At 36.5% G+C, this 15,540-nt stretch overlaps 1 protein-coding gene across 1 annotated transcript in view; it reads left to right on the forward strand.

Moving 5' to 3' along the window:
• Positions 1-15,540, forward strand: part of BTBD9 (BTB domain containing 9) — a 145,491-nt gene that overhangs the window by 97,173 nt on the left and 32,778 nt on the right. Inside the window, exons 8-9 of the mRNA XM_075707239.1 lie at positions 2,201-2,310; positions 11,839-12,028. Of these exons, the coding sequence (XP_075563354.1) occupies positions 2,201-2,310; positions 11,839-12,028 (300 nt within the window). The remainder of the gene's footprint in view (positions 1-2,200; positions 2,311-11,838; positions 12,029-15,540) is intronic.

Consider the following 15,540-nt stretch of genomic DNA (forward strand, 5'->3'; position numbering starts at 1 on the left):
CACCAGTGCCTGTAACTTCAAGTAGGAGGCATACCCTTAGCTGAAGATGTCTACCAGACCTCCTAAAACGGAAAGATTCTTTCAGATTTCAGGTTAACTTTCTCCGAACAGCAAACTGTTAGTCCCCTGAATAATTTGATTATAATCTTTTCAGTGGATCTTCAGTGACAGTTTTGCAGAAGGTCAGCTTTATAAGTAGAAGCCTTGGGGTCTTGCTCCTGTGAGTCTACCATGCTTTTGCTATGGCTCTACCTAACTGTGCGTTGCTTGAAAAGGCACTGCAAATTATCCTCAATGTGTTAAGAAAAACTGAGGCTGATATGTTTTTGCCTTCATAATGTGAATCCCAAAATATGGCATTTCATCCATCACCTCATAGCAACGGACTGGTTGACATACGCTAGTCTGGGGAAAGAACTGCTGTTTCCCTGACTGTCAGCCAAGATTCCTGTGATGCTGTTTGCAGGTGCTTGTCACGATTACATGGTGAGAGCTAAGTTCTGCTTTACTGTTAAAATACAGGCTCACCTTCTTTATGAAAAATAAATACTTCCTCCAGTTTTGCAACTTTTACTTTTTTTTCATAGAATGACTTGCAGGAAATTTGCTACTGTGATAATTAATTGATCTGCAAGTTAATATTAACTAGGGAATAGCATATCATTCTTTTTTGTTTCAAGTCATGATAATTAAAATATTTTTTAAAGTGAAATTCTGAGCATACTGTATATCAGTTTTGTAATTTTAATCAAAATATGTAATAGTTGGGTTTTTTAATGAAACTATTATATAAGCTAGAAGGAGCAGAGGTCTAAAACTTCAGCAATTTTAGCAATGCCATGATATTCTAGTAACTTAGTTGACTCTTGCAGTCATTTGCCCTGTAATAGGTGGATTTTTTAAAATTCTATTTCTAGAAGGTTTTTTTTCTGTGTATGGTAAAAACAAATGAGTATCAGTAATAACACTCATCAAGGCTTGCTTATAAGAGCTCTTTCATAAGGCACTAAAGTCTTGAAGTGTAGGAGGAGGTTAAATATCAGTACAGTAAATAGCTATGAGGTTTTTATATTGTTTAAAAAAAAATCTCAGGACTGAAACCTGTGTATCTTTTCAACTTGGTATGATGAAGAACACAAGCCAAAATTATACTGTTGGTGAATGGCTATTATGTTGGAACTGTAATTATACTACATAAGTGGAAGGTTGTTTTATACCGCAGACAGAGGATATTGCCTAAGATTCATACATTCTGATGCTTCTTAATTGAAATGAGTTCATTTAATACAAAGCTTTCTGCAGTGTAGGTAACCCATTTTGTGGGGTACTGGTATTTGGTTTAGGTAGTTTTGTGTTGCTTGCTCAACATTTATTGAGATGGTGTACAATATGCCATTTAGGATTTTTCAAAATTTGTAGTAAGAACTGTTGGATCTCTTCAGAAAATGTGGGAATCGGACTGAATCAAGGTTAATGGCTGTTTATAGAAAGTGAAGCCTCCAGGGTAATACAGAAGGTGAATAGGTCACAGTGTTCAAGAGCAGCTCTATTTGATTTTTCAATTAGAGTCTAGAAGTATAAGCTATACAACCAGGAATGAAAACCAGGGCTAACTTTGTTTCATAACACTTTACTGTTCAGATTTTTTTGTCGTTGTTGTTGTTGTTAATAAAAGATACACCAACAAAGACATTGATAGCCTGTACATCCAGTGCTAGAATTAGAAACAGTCATATTAAAATGGAATTAATTTTTGGCTTCAGCAGCAAAACCTCACTGATCTGTTGGGTTTGTCCTGGCTGTATGAAATCTTTCATTGTGGTGAAAAGTAGTTGGTAAAGGGATATTATTATTGTTGTTGTTGTTATTTAAAGCCTCCGTGAGCACACATTTGCACTAAAAGACCATTTCTGAACCAGAAGGTCCCTCATTTTGCTTTTCTTGGCAAATTAGTCCTAAAAGATTTTTGATAGATTTCACAGCTCTTTAATTTTTTTCTTTTCTTAAATTGTACTGGAGCCAGCATCCTGCTGTGAAATTTATACTCTTTTTACTCCTTTTCTTATTTTTTTTTTTTTAACAGTTACTCAGTTCTTATAGGTCTCCACATTGTAGTCCAACTGAATCATTTATATTTTAGTACCTAGAAGTTTGTCACATTTAACTTGTGCTACTTACCTTTTTTTTTTCCCTCCCGTAGGTATATTCGAATTGTTGGGACCCACAACACAGTGAACAAAGTTTTCCATATTGTGGCATTTGAATGCATGTTCACGAACAAAACCTTTACTCTTGAGAAAGGTCTGATAGGTAAGAGATAAAACTGTTTTCCTTTTATATGAACTGTTGCAAACGCTTGCCTTTTAAGACTGGTCGTCACTGCACTCTTACTCTACTTCTGTTTCCACACAGAAATCTCTAACTTAAGTGATGCTGTAAGCATAGAAAACTATAATATTTAGCTGTGAAAAACTGGGACCCAATTCCTTCAGCCCATTCCCCATGCATTATACAAATGCATCGCATGACTACACTTCATCTTATAAGGCTTGCTGTGTAGTTTCATGATGGTTTTTTGGAAGCATAGGATAAGTAGCCTGACAAACCAGACTTTACTAATTTTTATGCTATGTAGCCCCAAAGTGTACAAGCTGTCCCATAATGCAAATAGAAAGTTTTCCCTTTGTTTTAGGGAGTTTGCAAGCAGTATTGCAATTGCTGTTGACAAGAAAATAGAATAAGTGGTAAGGACAAACCATGTTTAAAGAAAACATCTACCTTTGGTAAGCCAGTTAAGGGAGAAACAAAGTATTTCAAGTTTGATAAAACCTTTGAGCTAAATTTCATATTTAGCATTGCCAGCTATGAACTTTTAAAAACTCCATTCAAAATCAGAGTTACTGTAAGCAAATAAGTGATGCATGTATGTGTATGTATTTGATTTAAGATTATCAGTCTTGTTTAGCAAATACTTAATTAAGGACTCAGCGTATTTGCTTTCCTTTTTTTCTGTGTGTGTCAACTCGAAGATTGTTTGGTTGTAACAGTAGGCAAGGTGTAGTGAATCCATGTATGTTCATGGAATTGTACTTGTACTGTAATTGCCTTGTCTTTCAGACAATCTATGATATTTTATGGCTTAGCGAGCATTTTGGTGAGATGAACTATTTGTCTGTTTCAGCATTTCATGAGTTTCAAAGATAATCTAGGGGATAGAGACTTAAATGGCTTTATTAAAATTTATCTGTTTATGAAAATTTTTTTTGTGGTTACAGAATCTTACAGGTCAATAGGGTTTGGACTCCATAATAGTGAGTATCCATTGTTGTTCATGGCAGTCAGTGGAACTATGCTGTCATTCAGTGTGGGTAAATCAAGCTGTTGTATAAGTCATTTGAAGTGATCTACAATAAGCAAAGAGAGGCCTGTAGAGCTTTTTATATTGAAGGGATCATAGTCAATACAATTAATAGGAAATTTGGTGAGTAGTCAATTGAAAGAGACATGTGAACCAACTTCCATGTTGTAAACGAGGCAGTAACAGTTGGATACATGACCTTGCAGAATTTATGGTGAGAAAGGGACAAATGGAAAGATTCTGGGAGTAGTTGAGGGCAGTCCCATTGTGAAATGGTGCAGGGACACAAAGGCTGTTCCACCAGAATTTATGGCCATCAGCATTGCCTATTCAAAAATACTCTCAACAGCTTTGATCCAACAAAGTGACAGTGACCTTATAAGCATTTAGTGCTTTGTTTTACATACCTGTGACAGTTATTGTAAGGTAGAATGTTATCTGGCTCCCTTGATCAGGCAGAATGTCCGTTCCACTTCTGTAAAAAAAAAAAAAAAATCTGTGTGACTACTAATGGGGTGCTTGGTACAGATTTATTTTATTGCTGTAATGAGGATTTGTAATGTTTGTTTCTATTTCTGCAGTGACTGGATAGGGTAAAGTAAAATGAAAGCAGTTAGGAAAGCTCCACGAAATATATGAAAGTGCAGTAATCAGAGTAGGTTGCTTTTAAGCTTGACTGAGTATAGAAGCTTTCATCCTCAACCCTTGAAAAGCAGTATTAGGTAATAATATTGGGTTCGTTGTTTAAGCAGTATGGTATTAAATATGGTATTAAATTAGGTTAGAACAAACACAGCTGCTGTTTCTATAACCTGTTTTATTAAGAAAATGAAATGTTGGTCAGCCCTTGAAGGCCATATGGTTCTTTCAGAAAGACTTTGTGACCCTTACTTCTACCAAAACAACACTGAAGATAATATGCGAAGAGGCTGTCATTTGAAACCTCATTTCAAAGAAATAAGGCCACTGAGGTATTTGTTTAGAGATCTTATGTGGAGATTTAAGAGTAATTATTTATTTAATTTTCGTGAAACCTATTCAACTTGATCAGAAAGCTGTATATACAAAAAGGGCAATTTATCAGATATATTACTACTGATACATAGTATCTATGTAATGGCTGTCACTGTAAAGTGAAGATTAGAAGGCTGGTAAACATAATAAAAATGAAGCACTGTTTCATGATAACAGTAATTTTATGTTGCTCTGTTTTTGCGTACAAGGTTTTCATGACAAATTATTAACTTGACATACTACATTTAAAAGTTAATATGGAAGATGATTTATACAGTTACTTTATACAATACCGGATGCGGTACTGATGTGACCTATTGGTAGTTGAGTAGCAATTTTGAAGTAAAAGTAGAAGGAAATGCTCTTTCTAGGACTGTCTGGTGTTTAAGTGTCAGTTTATACTTTGTTTTCTTATGAAATCAGGTAAGTGACAGAAATTAATTCAATCATACGAAATCATTCCCTAATGCAGATGTTAGGGTTGAGCTGTACTTTTCCTTTTGGTGTAGTATTATCTCTAAATATGTAAGTAAATTAACAGTTCTACATATTAGAATTGTGAGATTGATGTAACTGTTTCATTAACAGAGACATAAATATTTTTTAAATCGCAGAAGCATAGTGTTTGCTTTTAATGAACTTCTGCCTCTGAAATTTTGAATGGTCTTTGGTCATTAATATTTAATCTAGAATCCAAAACAAATGAAAATTTTCACCAGCAAGAGACATACTTCTTTGGAGGCAGAAGCGGTACCCGGTGTGATGTGATGTTTTGTAAAAGCTTCTAATCTGCCCAGTGGCAAGAAGCTGCAACAGTGGTTAAGAGGCTGCTTCTGTGCAATCCCTCTTTTGGATTTGTTTTTTTTTTTTTTCCACCTAAATATAGGAAGCAATTCCTCTTTTCTGCCTCAAAGGGAAAAAATGGATAACCTCGCTCAGTCCTTTAATCAGTACTCAGTGCTGAGGGGCAGTCAAGGACTGTGCAGGCACGTGGGTTTGACCAGCCAACCGTCCTATTTTGAGCTTGGTTAAGGTCATAGGGAGTGCAATGTGGAAGGCTTTTATGTGAAGTTGTGTTTATCTGTAGTCTGTCTCAGTCTATCACACTATCCTGTAACTTGTACGTTACACAAGAAAGGGAGAACAGTGAATAATGACTGAAGAGCAGGAGATGGATATAAAACACTGGAATGTCCTTGGTCACCCTCTGGGAATGCTGTTCAGTACTTACGAATCATTGTGAACCTTCATTTGTGTGCTGTTCAATGCCTTAGGAGAACTTCTTTTAAAAGGGAAAAAATGGATAAATAATCATTCACTTGTCTTTTACTCACTGGCAGTTATTGGGGGGGGGGGAATTATATGTTATAACAGAGAGAAACCAGTCATATCAATTTCCTAGTATGTGATTCAGCTTTGTAAAAGATTGTTCTATCTTTCTCCAAGCAGTGAGAGATGCTTTTTGTGTCTAGTTTAACATTGACTCCACACAAAGCTATCATTTTTTTTTCTCTCTTTTTTAAAAGTTAGCCTTCTTTCAAAACCATGCAGGTTTACCCAGCAATGTCAGTCAGCTCTGCTGCAAGCATAGCCTTAGAAAATTATGAAAATTTGAAGATGATCTAAATACTGCAGGGATTTTTTTTTCCCCCATCTTTCTACAGGAGAGGACAGCCACGTGGTTTAGTTACAGCTACCCATTCTTCAACAGACATCTGTTCATATGGTTCCAGTTGCTTTTTTTTTTTACTTTTTCTCCTGTTTCCAGTACTGCAATGAAGGATGCATACTTCCTAGGGCTCTTCTGAAACAACTGCTATTTCTGAAAGCCTTCTTCAGGCAGAATGTTTAATGAAAGAGCCCTGTAGCCTGCCAGTTGGTTGGCAATTAAAAGTATGGCCGGTTCTAATGACTTGAATGCTTTTGTTCTAATCTGTTGGATCAGAAATCATGAACTCTCACAGATACCAACTGAAAAATCATCCTCTGAAGTTATTCTAATCCAAACTGACAGTTGGACATTGACAAATATTAGTGGGGGTTTCTTCTCCAGCTAAATATGGCTTGCAGAAAGCTTTTCAATGAAACAGGTTGAAATGCTGTTGATATTTGTTTGAAGTTGATATTTCTTGAGTTCTTGATTGATTTCTTGATTGAAGATTCAAATGAAATGTAGCAATGTCATCAGCAAGCTTCAGCTCAAGAAAATAAGAAAGAGTATGTGGAAGGGGAGACAGGACTTTATGACTGTACTTTTAATTAACTGTGAAAAGTCTATAAACTTAATATTTTCTACCATGTAGCAAATAAACAAGTCCTAATTCATATAGTGAATAAAGGTTAGATTTAACAAATCTTTTGGCATGCCCAACATCTTTTTAATTACTTACTTACAATAAAAACAAATCCTGGAATAATAGTGACATCCCTAATTCTAATTTTTTTTTCTTTGCTCTCAGCTTTCTTTTTTCTAGCTGTCACTTTCTAGTGAGGAAACTTTTGTCAGCTCAGTAGATGTTCAGGTAGAGAAGGAATGCAATTTCACCCTTAAAAACAGAGAGATTGAAAGCTGAGCATTTAACAGCTGTCAGCATGAGAGAAAAATCACTTCTCCATTTTAACTAAAACAAAAATTTATTTCTTCCAATGTAATTTCTTGTTTATAGTGTCTTCACAAAGTGATGGTTTTGTGTCTTAAGAGAATTCAGTAAAATGAACAGTTGTGTTGCAGTGATGACACTTTAGCTGAGAACCTTTGACTGTTGCCTAGAGTGCAGTATAAATATAATCAACACTCCATATGCTTTAAATTACTGCCTTCCTATAAAATCAGACTACTTGGTAGATCTACTGTCTCTCTGTATGTTTACCTTAGTAATTGAATTAACATTCATTAATGGCTGGTTTTGTGAGCTGGTGCAGGAACCCACTCTATTCTGTTCTTTCCTGTATTGCAGAGAGTTGTTTGAGGCTTTTCTGTCATTTTTTCCCCTGTGTTAGCCAGCTGATTGCAGTGAAGTTACAGTGGATGGACAGAAAGCAAAATCTGACCTGTCCAGACTGGGAGATGAAAAGAAGTACTTTTACACTCAGATATGGAAGCCAGTTAACAATGCCTGTGTTAATTTTTTTCTGAGTACTTTGGGGGAAAAAAGATCCTATGGAAAATCAAGCAAAGAAGGTAAAAAAAAAAAGCCTCAGGAGTGATAAATAAATATGACTGAGGCTACCACACATTCCTGGTACATTTTTCTCCTGGGAGATCTCTAAGGACAGTTCAATACCATACCTGTCCTACCTTTAACTATAGCCAGTATAGGTGGCCCTTAGGCCATGCCTGGAAAATGACAATCCTTTATAAAAATGTCTTACTAGAATTAAATATACTGCCAAGCTGTTCATCGCACCATACTGCAGCATAAGACCAGACAAGAAAGTAAGTTTTAATGAACATTTTGATGCTACTGTCCTGTAACCTCAATCATCTTCTCCTTTTGTTTGCTTACAGAATGTGTATGCTTTGCTAACATACATCTTTTCTGTTCCATAAAAGCAAATCAGATTTGTCAGAGCAAAACTGCTGTATGAACAGTGGAAACAAAGAATTTCCATATCTGTAATCCCCTCTTTTGTTTACTCTTACAACATTGGTTACTGTAAAAGCTGGATAGCTGATGGATTAAAAAATAGAAACAAGGCTTTTGGTTTTGGCAGTATGTTTTTGTAAACAAGTGACCTAAATTGAAGCAGAAATTCTAATGGGGAAAAAAGGAAGAGAACCAGAAGACTTGAAAATACAGCACAGAGCAGAGTCCCCACCAGATGGTATTTTTAATAAATTTATCAAGCAGATATAAAAGATGATAATGAGCATTCAAATTAGGGAGTGGCAGACCCCCCTAGAGAGGAGGAACAGTACGGCACCTTCTGCACACTGCAATTAGTTAGAATCACTTTCTAATTAACCGTTGTAAGGAAGACCACAGAATTATATTAAAAACATACTAAGACAGTTTCTGTGTGGTTGTTAAGGAGTTTGACTAATCAGGGTAACATCTTCTTAGGAGGTCACAGATTAGTGCAGAAATCTAAACGTGTGAAGGAGCAGGATGATGCTCAGAGGGCATGCAGGTAAAATATTGGATGAACTGAGCTGTACTGTGTTCAATTAATGCCTTACATAGCTCAGAGGGTGTACAGAATATGCCATAGAGCCTCAACATGAACACTGATTTTGACACTTCATCTTTTACTTGTTTGGTTTTGTTTTTTTTTTTAACCCAGATTTCAGTAGCTTCCTCTTCCTACAAAAAGCAGCAATATATAGAAGATGCTTTAATGCCTGTATAAAATGGATAGTCAAAGAAGTTCCCTTACTGCCAGGCAAGAGGGGAAGAAAAGGAAGCCAATGCAAACTTTATTTCGATGCCAGGACTTTTAGTTTGCATTGTTAGCCTTTGCTTTATTCAGATTGTTCCCAGTGAAGTACTTCTAATGTCTGCCACCTGCTCCCCCATAAGAATCTGGGAATGTCTGAATGTCTCTTTTCAGTAATAGGGAATCAAAAGGTTTCTAGAATAATAATATAGTGGGTTTAGCAATTTTTTATGAGCAGATATGATCATACATTTGATAGTGAAGTAAATTTTTCAGAAACCTTTGCCTTTCCACTACCTTGGAGTATTACTTGGCAATGAGTTTGCACTTTTTTCCCCGATGTGTTTTATGGTGTTTTGGTTGGTTGGTGGTTTTTTTAAGATCATGAAACCTGAAACCACTAGCACACTTAAAACACAGAATCCTAGCTCTTCATGGAAAATTAGCTCTTTTTTTAGGTACTGGAGACTCTTCCAATTAGCTCTGAAATTTCACATAGCTATATTTCAGCCATTTTCAGATGCTGTAGTGTTTTAAATACATATTTTACAGACAGCTGTTAAAAGTATGTAATTAAGTTATCAGTGTGCAGAGGGCTTAAAATGGTACGTTTGCATCTGTACTATACATCATTTGTTTTCTCATGAAAATTCAAATAGTGTTGGTTGTATGTCTTCTGTATTTCTAATGTTTTTGTGCCATTCTTGTTTTGGCTTGTTTGTTGTTCTTTTTCTGATTTTCAAAAATGTTTGGTGTGAGATACTGTGAATTTGGAAGTTTTGTTAAATTGATCATTGTCATTCAGATAATTTTTGGTACCTTATTTCTTCCTCTCTCTTTTAAATTGCATTAGCACACAGATTGGTTGTCCTTCATCAGAGTTGACACACAAAATCTTAGCTTTTTTTTCATACAGCCTATGCTGAAAGAATTTTTGTTATCATTTAGATAAAACAATCAGTGCTTTTAACATTAGAAAAAAAAAAAACCCAGAGGTTCAAAAGGCAGCCTTGATTTTACATGTTCAGAGAACATCATTTTTCACCCTTGTTAATATTAATTTTTTGATTGAGAGAGAGAATAGAAACAGACATGGATGTTTGAAAAGTTGAGGAGGTTAGCTAAAAACTGGGCTTTTTAGGAAAGTGCTGGACCTGACTAGGGCATGTTAAATAGGTTTGGTTTGTTTGTTTTTTTAAATGTTAATCTGTCATCTTGCTGAAAGGTGATGTTCAAAAAGCTTTGGATTCTCTCAGAATTACAAACAGAAAGAAAGCATCATACTTGATTAGATGTTAACAAAGGGAAATAATAGGTAATTTAAAAATAATTGTTGAAGCACTTGAAAAAGAGAGCTGCAAAAGTACTCTTTGCACAAGAAAATACACCTCCTTCTTACAGCATCCTCTCAGAGGAGCTGCTGTTGTCTTGATCTTTGATTAAATTGCTGAAATTATGTCAAGCTCTAACTACACTATGAATTCTGTTTGATTTGAAAGGAAGGGGGAAACTACTTGGTGTTAGATTTAAATCAGGTTGAGCAGGACTAAGTAAGTACAAGAAAAGCATTCCTCTCCTTGGAAAGTTTTCTAGAAAAACTAACTAAAGTTACATCCTTTGCTAAAGAAGAATAACCCCCAATACTACACTTTTTTCTATTGCTGAGTATGTAATGTTCCCCTTCTTCTAAAAATGACTAGTAAAGGGTTACATTATCCTTTATCTAATTTAGTTTATAGCAGCAGTTTCCAAGCTAGAGCATTCAATTTTGGATGCACCAGGGAGAAGGAAGAACTGAAGTTGGGTGATTCTGACACATGGACCACAGTGTTGGATATGTACACTGATCATAAGAGGGGTTGTAGAGGTGAAAGAAAAAGTTCATGATAGATGTTGCAGCACAAGCTAGCAGTTAGCACTGGCCTGTGCAATTAGAACTGTAATCTTACAGTTTTTTAAATGAAACTCTCTTCCTCTTGTCATGGTTTTCCCAGGAATGCTTTTACTAATTTGAAAATTCTTTGAGTTCCCTAACTTGCTCATTTGCCCTGTAATATTCAAATAACTGCATATAAGGTGCATGAAAGAAGGCAGATTTGATATTCTGCAGTAGTACCTTTGACTTCCTTTGGCATAGCAGGCTACTGCATGCTGGCATTTTTATGGCTGCATATAGGATAGAAAAAAATATAGGATAGAAAAGAATTGTCCAGCAAAGATCTTTGATGAATTTAACATGAGGGGTGGGGGGAGGTACTGTATAATTCCACCACTATCCTCTGGAGGAAAATAATGTTCCTGTGTTTTGGCCTTCCTTTTTTCAAGAGGATGGGTTCTAAGTAGTTTCGTTTCTTTTGCTGTTGGGATATTATAATTTCTTTTTTGTGGCATTCAGTCATACTGTCTTCCTGACTCTTGACTAAATGAGAAATACTTCTGCACTTGCTGTTCCGTTTGTGTGGCAAACCTATTGGTCTTTCCTTCCTCTTGTAGTCCAATACTTGTATTGAAGGATTTTGTAAGTATTAAAAAGCATCTTCATTTTCTAAATTCTGGGGTGCCATTTCTAATCACAGTCATCAGAGCTACTGCCAGAAGTACCAACAGGTACGTATTGAGAATAGGCTCCTGAGCTGTGAGACTTCAAGCCCTGGTTTCACAGACGTTGAGTCCTGACTTCCCACAGTCCACGTCACTGCTTTAAACTATCTCCCACCTCGCTCTCCCCTAAACCTTTTCTTTTCTTGGGGGGGTGGGAGGGAAGGTTTCATCATGAAAATAGGAAGAAATTGTTTCAAAAATTCAAAAGTTTTACCAGACAAGAATTTTTTCCCAATTGTATTAGAAGAGTGCTTGCATGTTACGAAGACAGAAATCCATCTGTTAATTTACCAAGCTCTTCCAGGATCAATGCTATAAAAATTATCTGTACCACTTGATTCTGCTTCATAGTTCATGTTAAATAAGAGTTAAATTTTCTTGTGTTGATGATACTTTCATCCGCTTTTTTTTTTTTCCTTTTCCCAATTCTTTGCCAGAGGTAAAGACCATTGGTATCTGAACTGTTCTCTTTGTGTTTTAATTCACAGTTCCTACTGAAAATGTTGCAACAATTGCAGACTGTGCCAGTGTGATTGAGGGTGTAAGTCGCAGTCGCAATGCCTTGTTGAATGGAGACACAAAAAACTATGATTGGGATTCTGGATACACGTGCCATCAGCTTGGGAGCGGAGCTATTGTAGTACAGCTAGCACAGCCCTACATGATTGGATCAATACGGTAAGAGGGTTTATTTTTCTCTAAATTAAGGGCAACAGTGAAACTTTTGCTGAGCACAGTTATTTCCTTTAGAATATATGATATTTGGAAATGACAGTAATTAGGGGACTAGTTCAGTAGTTGTTATTTGGCTTCTTACTTTATTATAATGGGCATGTTAAAAATTAAATGTGTGAAATATCTGTTGAGATACAGCAGTGCAATTCCAGAAAATACTACATTTCAGAGGCATGATAATAGTAATAGTCAAATTGTAAGATTAAAGGTATATACTTATATTAAACGAGAACTTTAATTGCAGCCTCACTTCTTGTTAGAGTAGGTGCAGTTCCTCATATCCACCTCATTGTGAAAACAGAAACATTTATTGAAGAAAACCATCATCTCGAGTCAGCCAGGTTTCCTTTTCACTACACAATTAGTACTAGTTCTTACTTGAACATGTAGTGCATAACAAGGGTACAGTAGCCTGAATATTGCTTTACAGTGTTGGATTAATGAATGTGTTTAGATCTGGATTGAAGTTCATTGGGCTATTTCTACAGTGAATGTATACATATGAAGAACAAACTTTTGGCTAATATAGAAACTTTGGAAATAGATTGGAGAGTGGGGTTACTCACAGGTGAAGACAAAAATATTCTTGCCAACTTCAGATTCTCTGGCTGTAAATGGGTTTTTTTGTTCCATAAAATCAGACATACAAAACCTTATCTTAATGGCTTCCTGTTCTTTGTAAATTTAGAATATGTTGTCAGGGACTTAATTTGTGTTCTCTGTGACAATGAAAAAAAGAGAAAGGTTCCTGAAGTTAGAGTACCAGTGAGCAAAGGTTGAAACCTCAGGTGAGGTACTGGCTTGCAACAGAGACCATGCACATAGGTACGTATTGCTAGGAGCTAGCTCAGCGCTGTCTGCCAGTTAGAGTTGCCTCTTCAAGCTGACTGATGAGCAAGTGAGACTTGAAAGCTCTTTTATAACTGCCAATTTCTTATTTTGTGTGTTCTGGTTTTGGCTTGTGGCATTGTTATGATGGTTATAAAACTTGGTCTTCAAAGTTTAAAATCAGACATCCAGGCAAATCCCTAACCTAACAAAAGTACTGTTTTATCTGTACACTAGCTGTAGATGTTATGCATAGTGCAAGTCCAGCATTGTTCTCACTGTGTGAAACAAGTTGGATAAGTATAGTTGGCAGCTTTCCACACTCAAAGTTTTATGCTTTTGAGTTTAGTGTTTTTAACGTTCAATTAAGTGTTGCATCTCAAGTAGAAAACCAGGAAGACACAGTACTTGGATTTCTTAAAAGAGGTAATTGAAAATGTAATTACATCATTTTCATGCCACTTTAAACTTAAATTTAAGTAGCAGCAGAAGCTTTGGCCACATGACAGAGTAAGAGAAGAATATATTAACTAAAATGCATAGTTTCTCAGTTCATAGTCTCTGTCTTCCTATCTTACTGTTTTCTGCTATCTTTCAATTGGTGAATCATACCATCTTTTCAAGTCAGTGCAAAAAGTTGACTTTCCTATATCAAATACTGTGCTAGTGTTTATTCTTGAGCAGAAGATTTTTAATAAGTCTCATTATTAAATAGTGTGTTAGGTGAACTAGACTTTTGGTTGCCAAGAAATGATAATTGTATAATCAGCAAGTATGTAGAGCAAATTAAAAAATACCCCAAACATTACATCATTTAAAACTAATAGGCATTTAGTGATTTATGTGGTGTTGCATTGTACAGATACAGGGTCAGAATCTCATCTTTCTTTGTCAGCTTTCCTGCATGTATAGTACAAACAAGATGAATAGATTGCCTTAAAAAACAACAATAAAAAACATCATCATCTAGGGTATCTTCTGACAGAGGAGACTGCCTGTATTGCCTAGAGAGAGAAATGCTAGCACTGGTCATCTTTTCCTTTTTGTGTTCTGCCTAGAAGAACAAGTGTTTTGAGTTGCAGCCATGTCTGTTGCAGATCATAGGCAGCCAAGGGAAAGATGCCCCATTGAGCGGGGAAGCAAGGTTTCACTATGTGGCAGCTACAGCTTTGGCAAGGGTCTAGAACGTGTCCTGTACTGTGCAATGCTAAAGATAGTGACAATGGTCTCTTTATTTAGCACCAGGAAATCTGTGACTGGTGCAGAAATCAAGTTACATATAAACATAGATTAGAGCAAAAAGTCTTCATATTTCATCTTAATGAAAGCAAGAGATTTTTTTTTAACAGAATGTCTTCCACAGCTGATTGAACTGTATTCATTGCCTGCTTTCCTGCTGTTTGCTGGCTTGAAAACTCTCTTGATCTCACCCTCCCACCTAACAGAAAAAAATTTCCAGGAGCATGTTCTTTAGGCTGGCTGTAAACTGTGACTGCAGAATGACAGAATTGCTCTACCCTCAGAAACTGAGTCATTAGACCTGTGGGCTTGGATTCTAAATGAATAATTAGGAATAAAAGTACATATCTTTTAAGTTCAGAGACATGAATGTGCCATTGAACATATTTGTATCAGAGAGAGTAAATATATGAGCCTTTGAAAAAAGGGTAGTAGCTGCTTTTAGTCTGTAGAAATCAGAATATCACTGGCGAGAGCCTCCAAGTCAGAACGTGTTACCATGGCAACTAAATTCTGGATATGAAAAAAGCAGAACAACTCTTGGTACTCAAATATGCATTAAAAATGCATAGAGAGCTTAATGTTTCAGGAATATATCTTGTATGTGTGCTTTCTGCAAAAGTCATCCCATTGTCTTAGAATCTTAGAACCACTCAGGTTGGAAGGGTCTTGAGGAAGACACCTAGCCCAGCCTGTTCCTCAGCGGAGGGTCAGCTATGAAGAAAGACCATCCTACTCAAGGCTTTATGCACTCAGGTCTTGCAAACCTCCAAGAAAGGAAATTCCACAACTTCTCTGGGTAGCCTGTTTCAGTGTGTTATTAGCCTCACAGTGTTTTGTGGGTTTTTGTTTTATTTTCCCTTTTCATGCAGTTCCTGTTTTCCTATGCCTCTGGAACGTCCTGTTTCAATTTTTGACCATTGTTTTTTGTTTTCCCCATTGTTGTTTTTCCCTCAGTAAAGAGCCTGGCTCAGTCTTCCTGATAACCTGCTCTCAGGTATTGAAAAGTGCTGTTAGGTTCCTCCCTGACTCCAAGCCTTCTTAGGCTAAGCAGGCCAGTTTCCTCAGCCCCTTGTACAGTGCATGTGCTCCAGCCTCCCAACTGTCTTGATGGTCCTCTGCTGGGCTTGCTCAGATCTGTCAATGTTGTATTTGGGTCCAAAATGGGACGCAGTGTGCCAGGTGTGATCTAACAAGTGTCAAGTAAAGGAGAATAATCTCTTTCCCTTGTTCTGCTGGCTCAGTTCCTGCTGCTACAGCTCCATATGCTGCTAGCCTTCATTGCTCAGAAGGCACACAGGCAACTAATGGCATCTTCTGTTCAATACGACTCCCGTGTCCTTTTTAGTACAGCCAGACAGACTGTAGCACTTACAACTGCAGTGGAT

Source organism: Pelecanus crispus, chromosome 3, assembly GCF_030463565.1.
Source record: "Pelecanus crispus isolate bPelCri1 chromosome 3, bPelCri1.pri, whole genome shotgun sequence".
Taxonomy (NCBI): domain Eukaryota; kingdom Metazoa; phylum Chordata; class Aves; order Pelecaniformes; family Pelecanidae; genus Pelecanus; species Pelecanus crispus.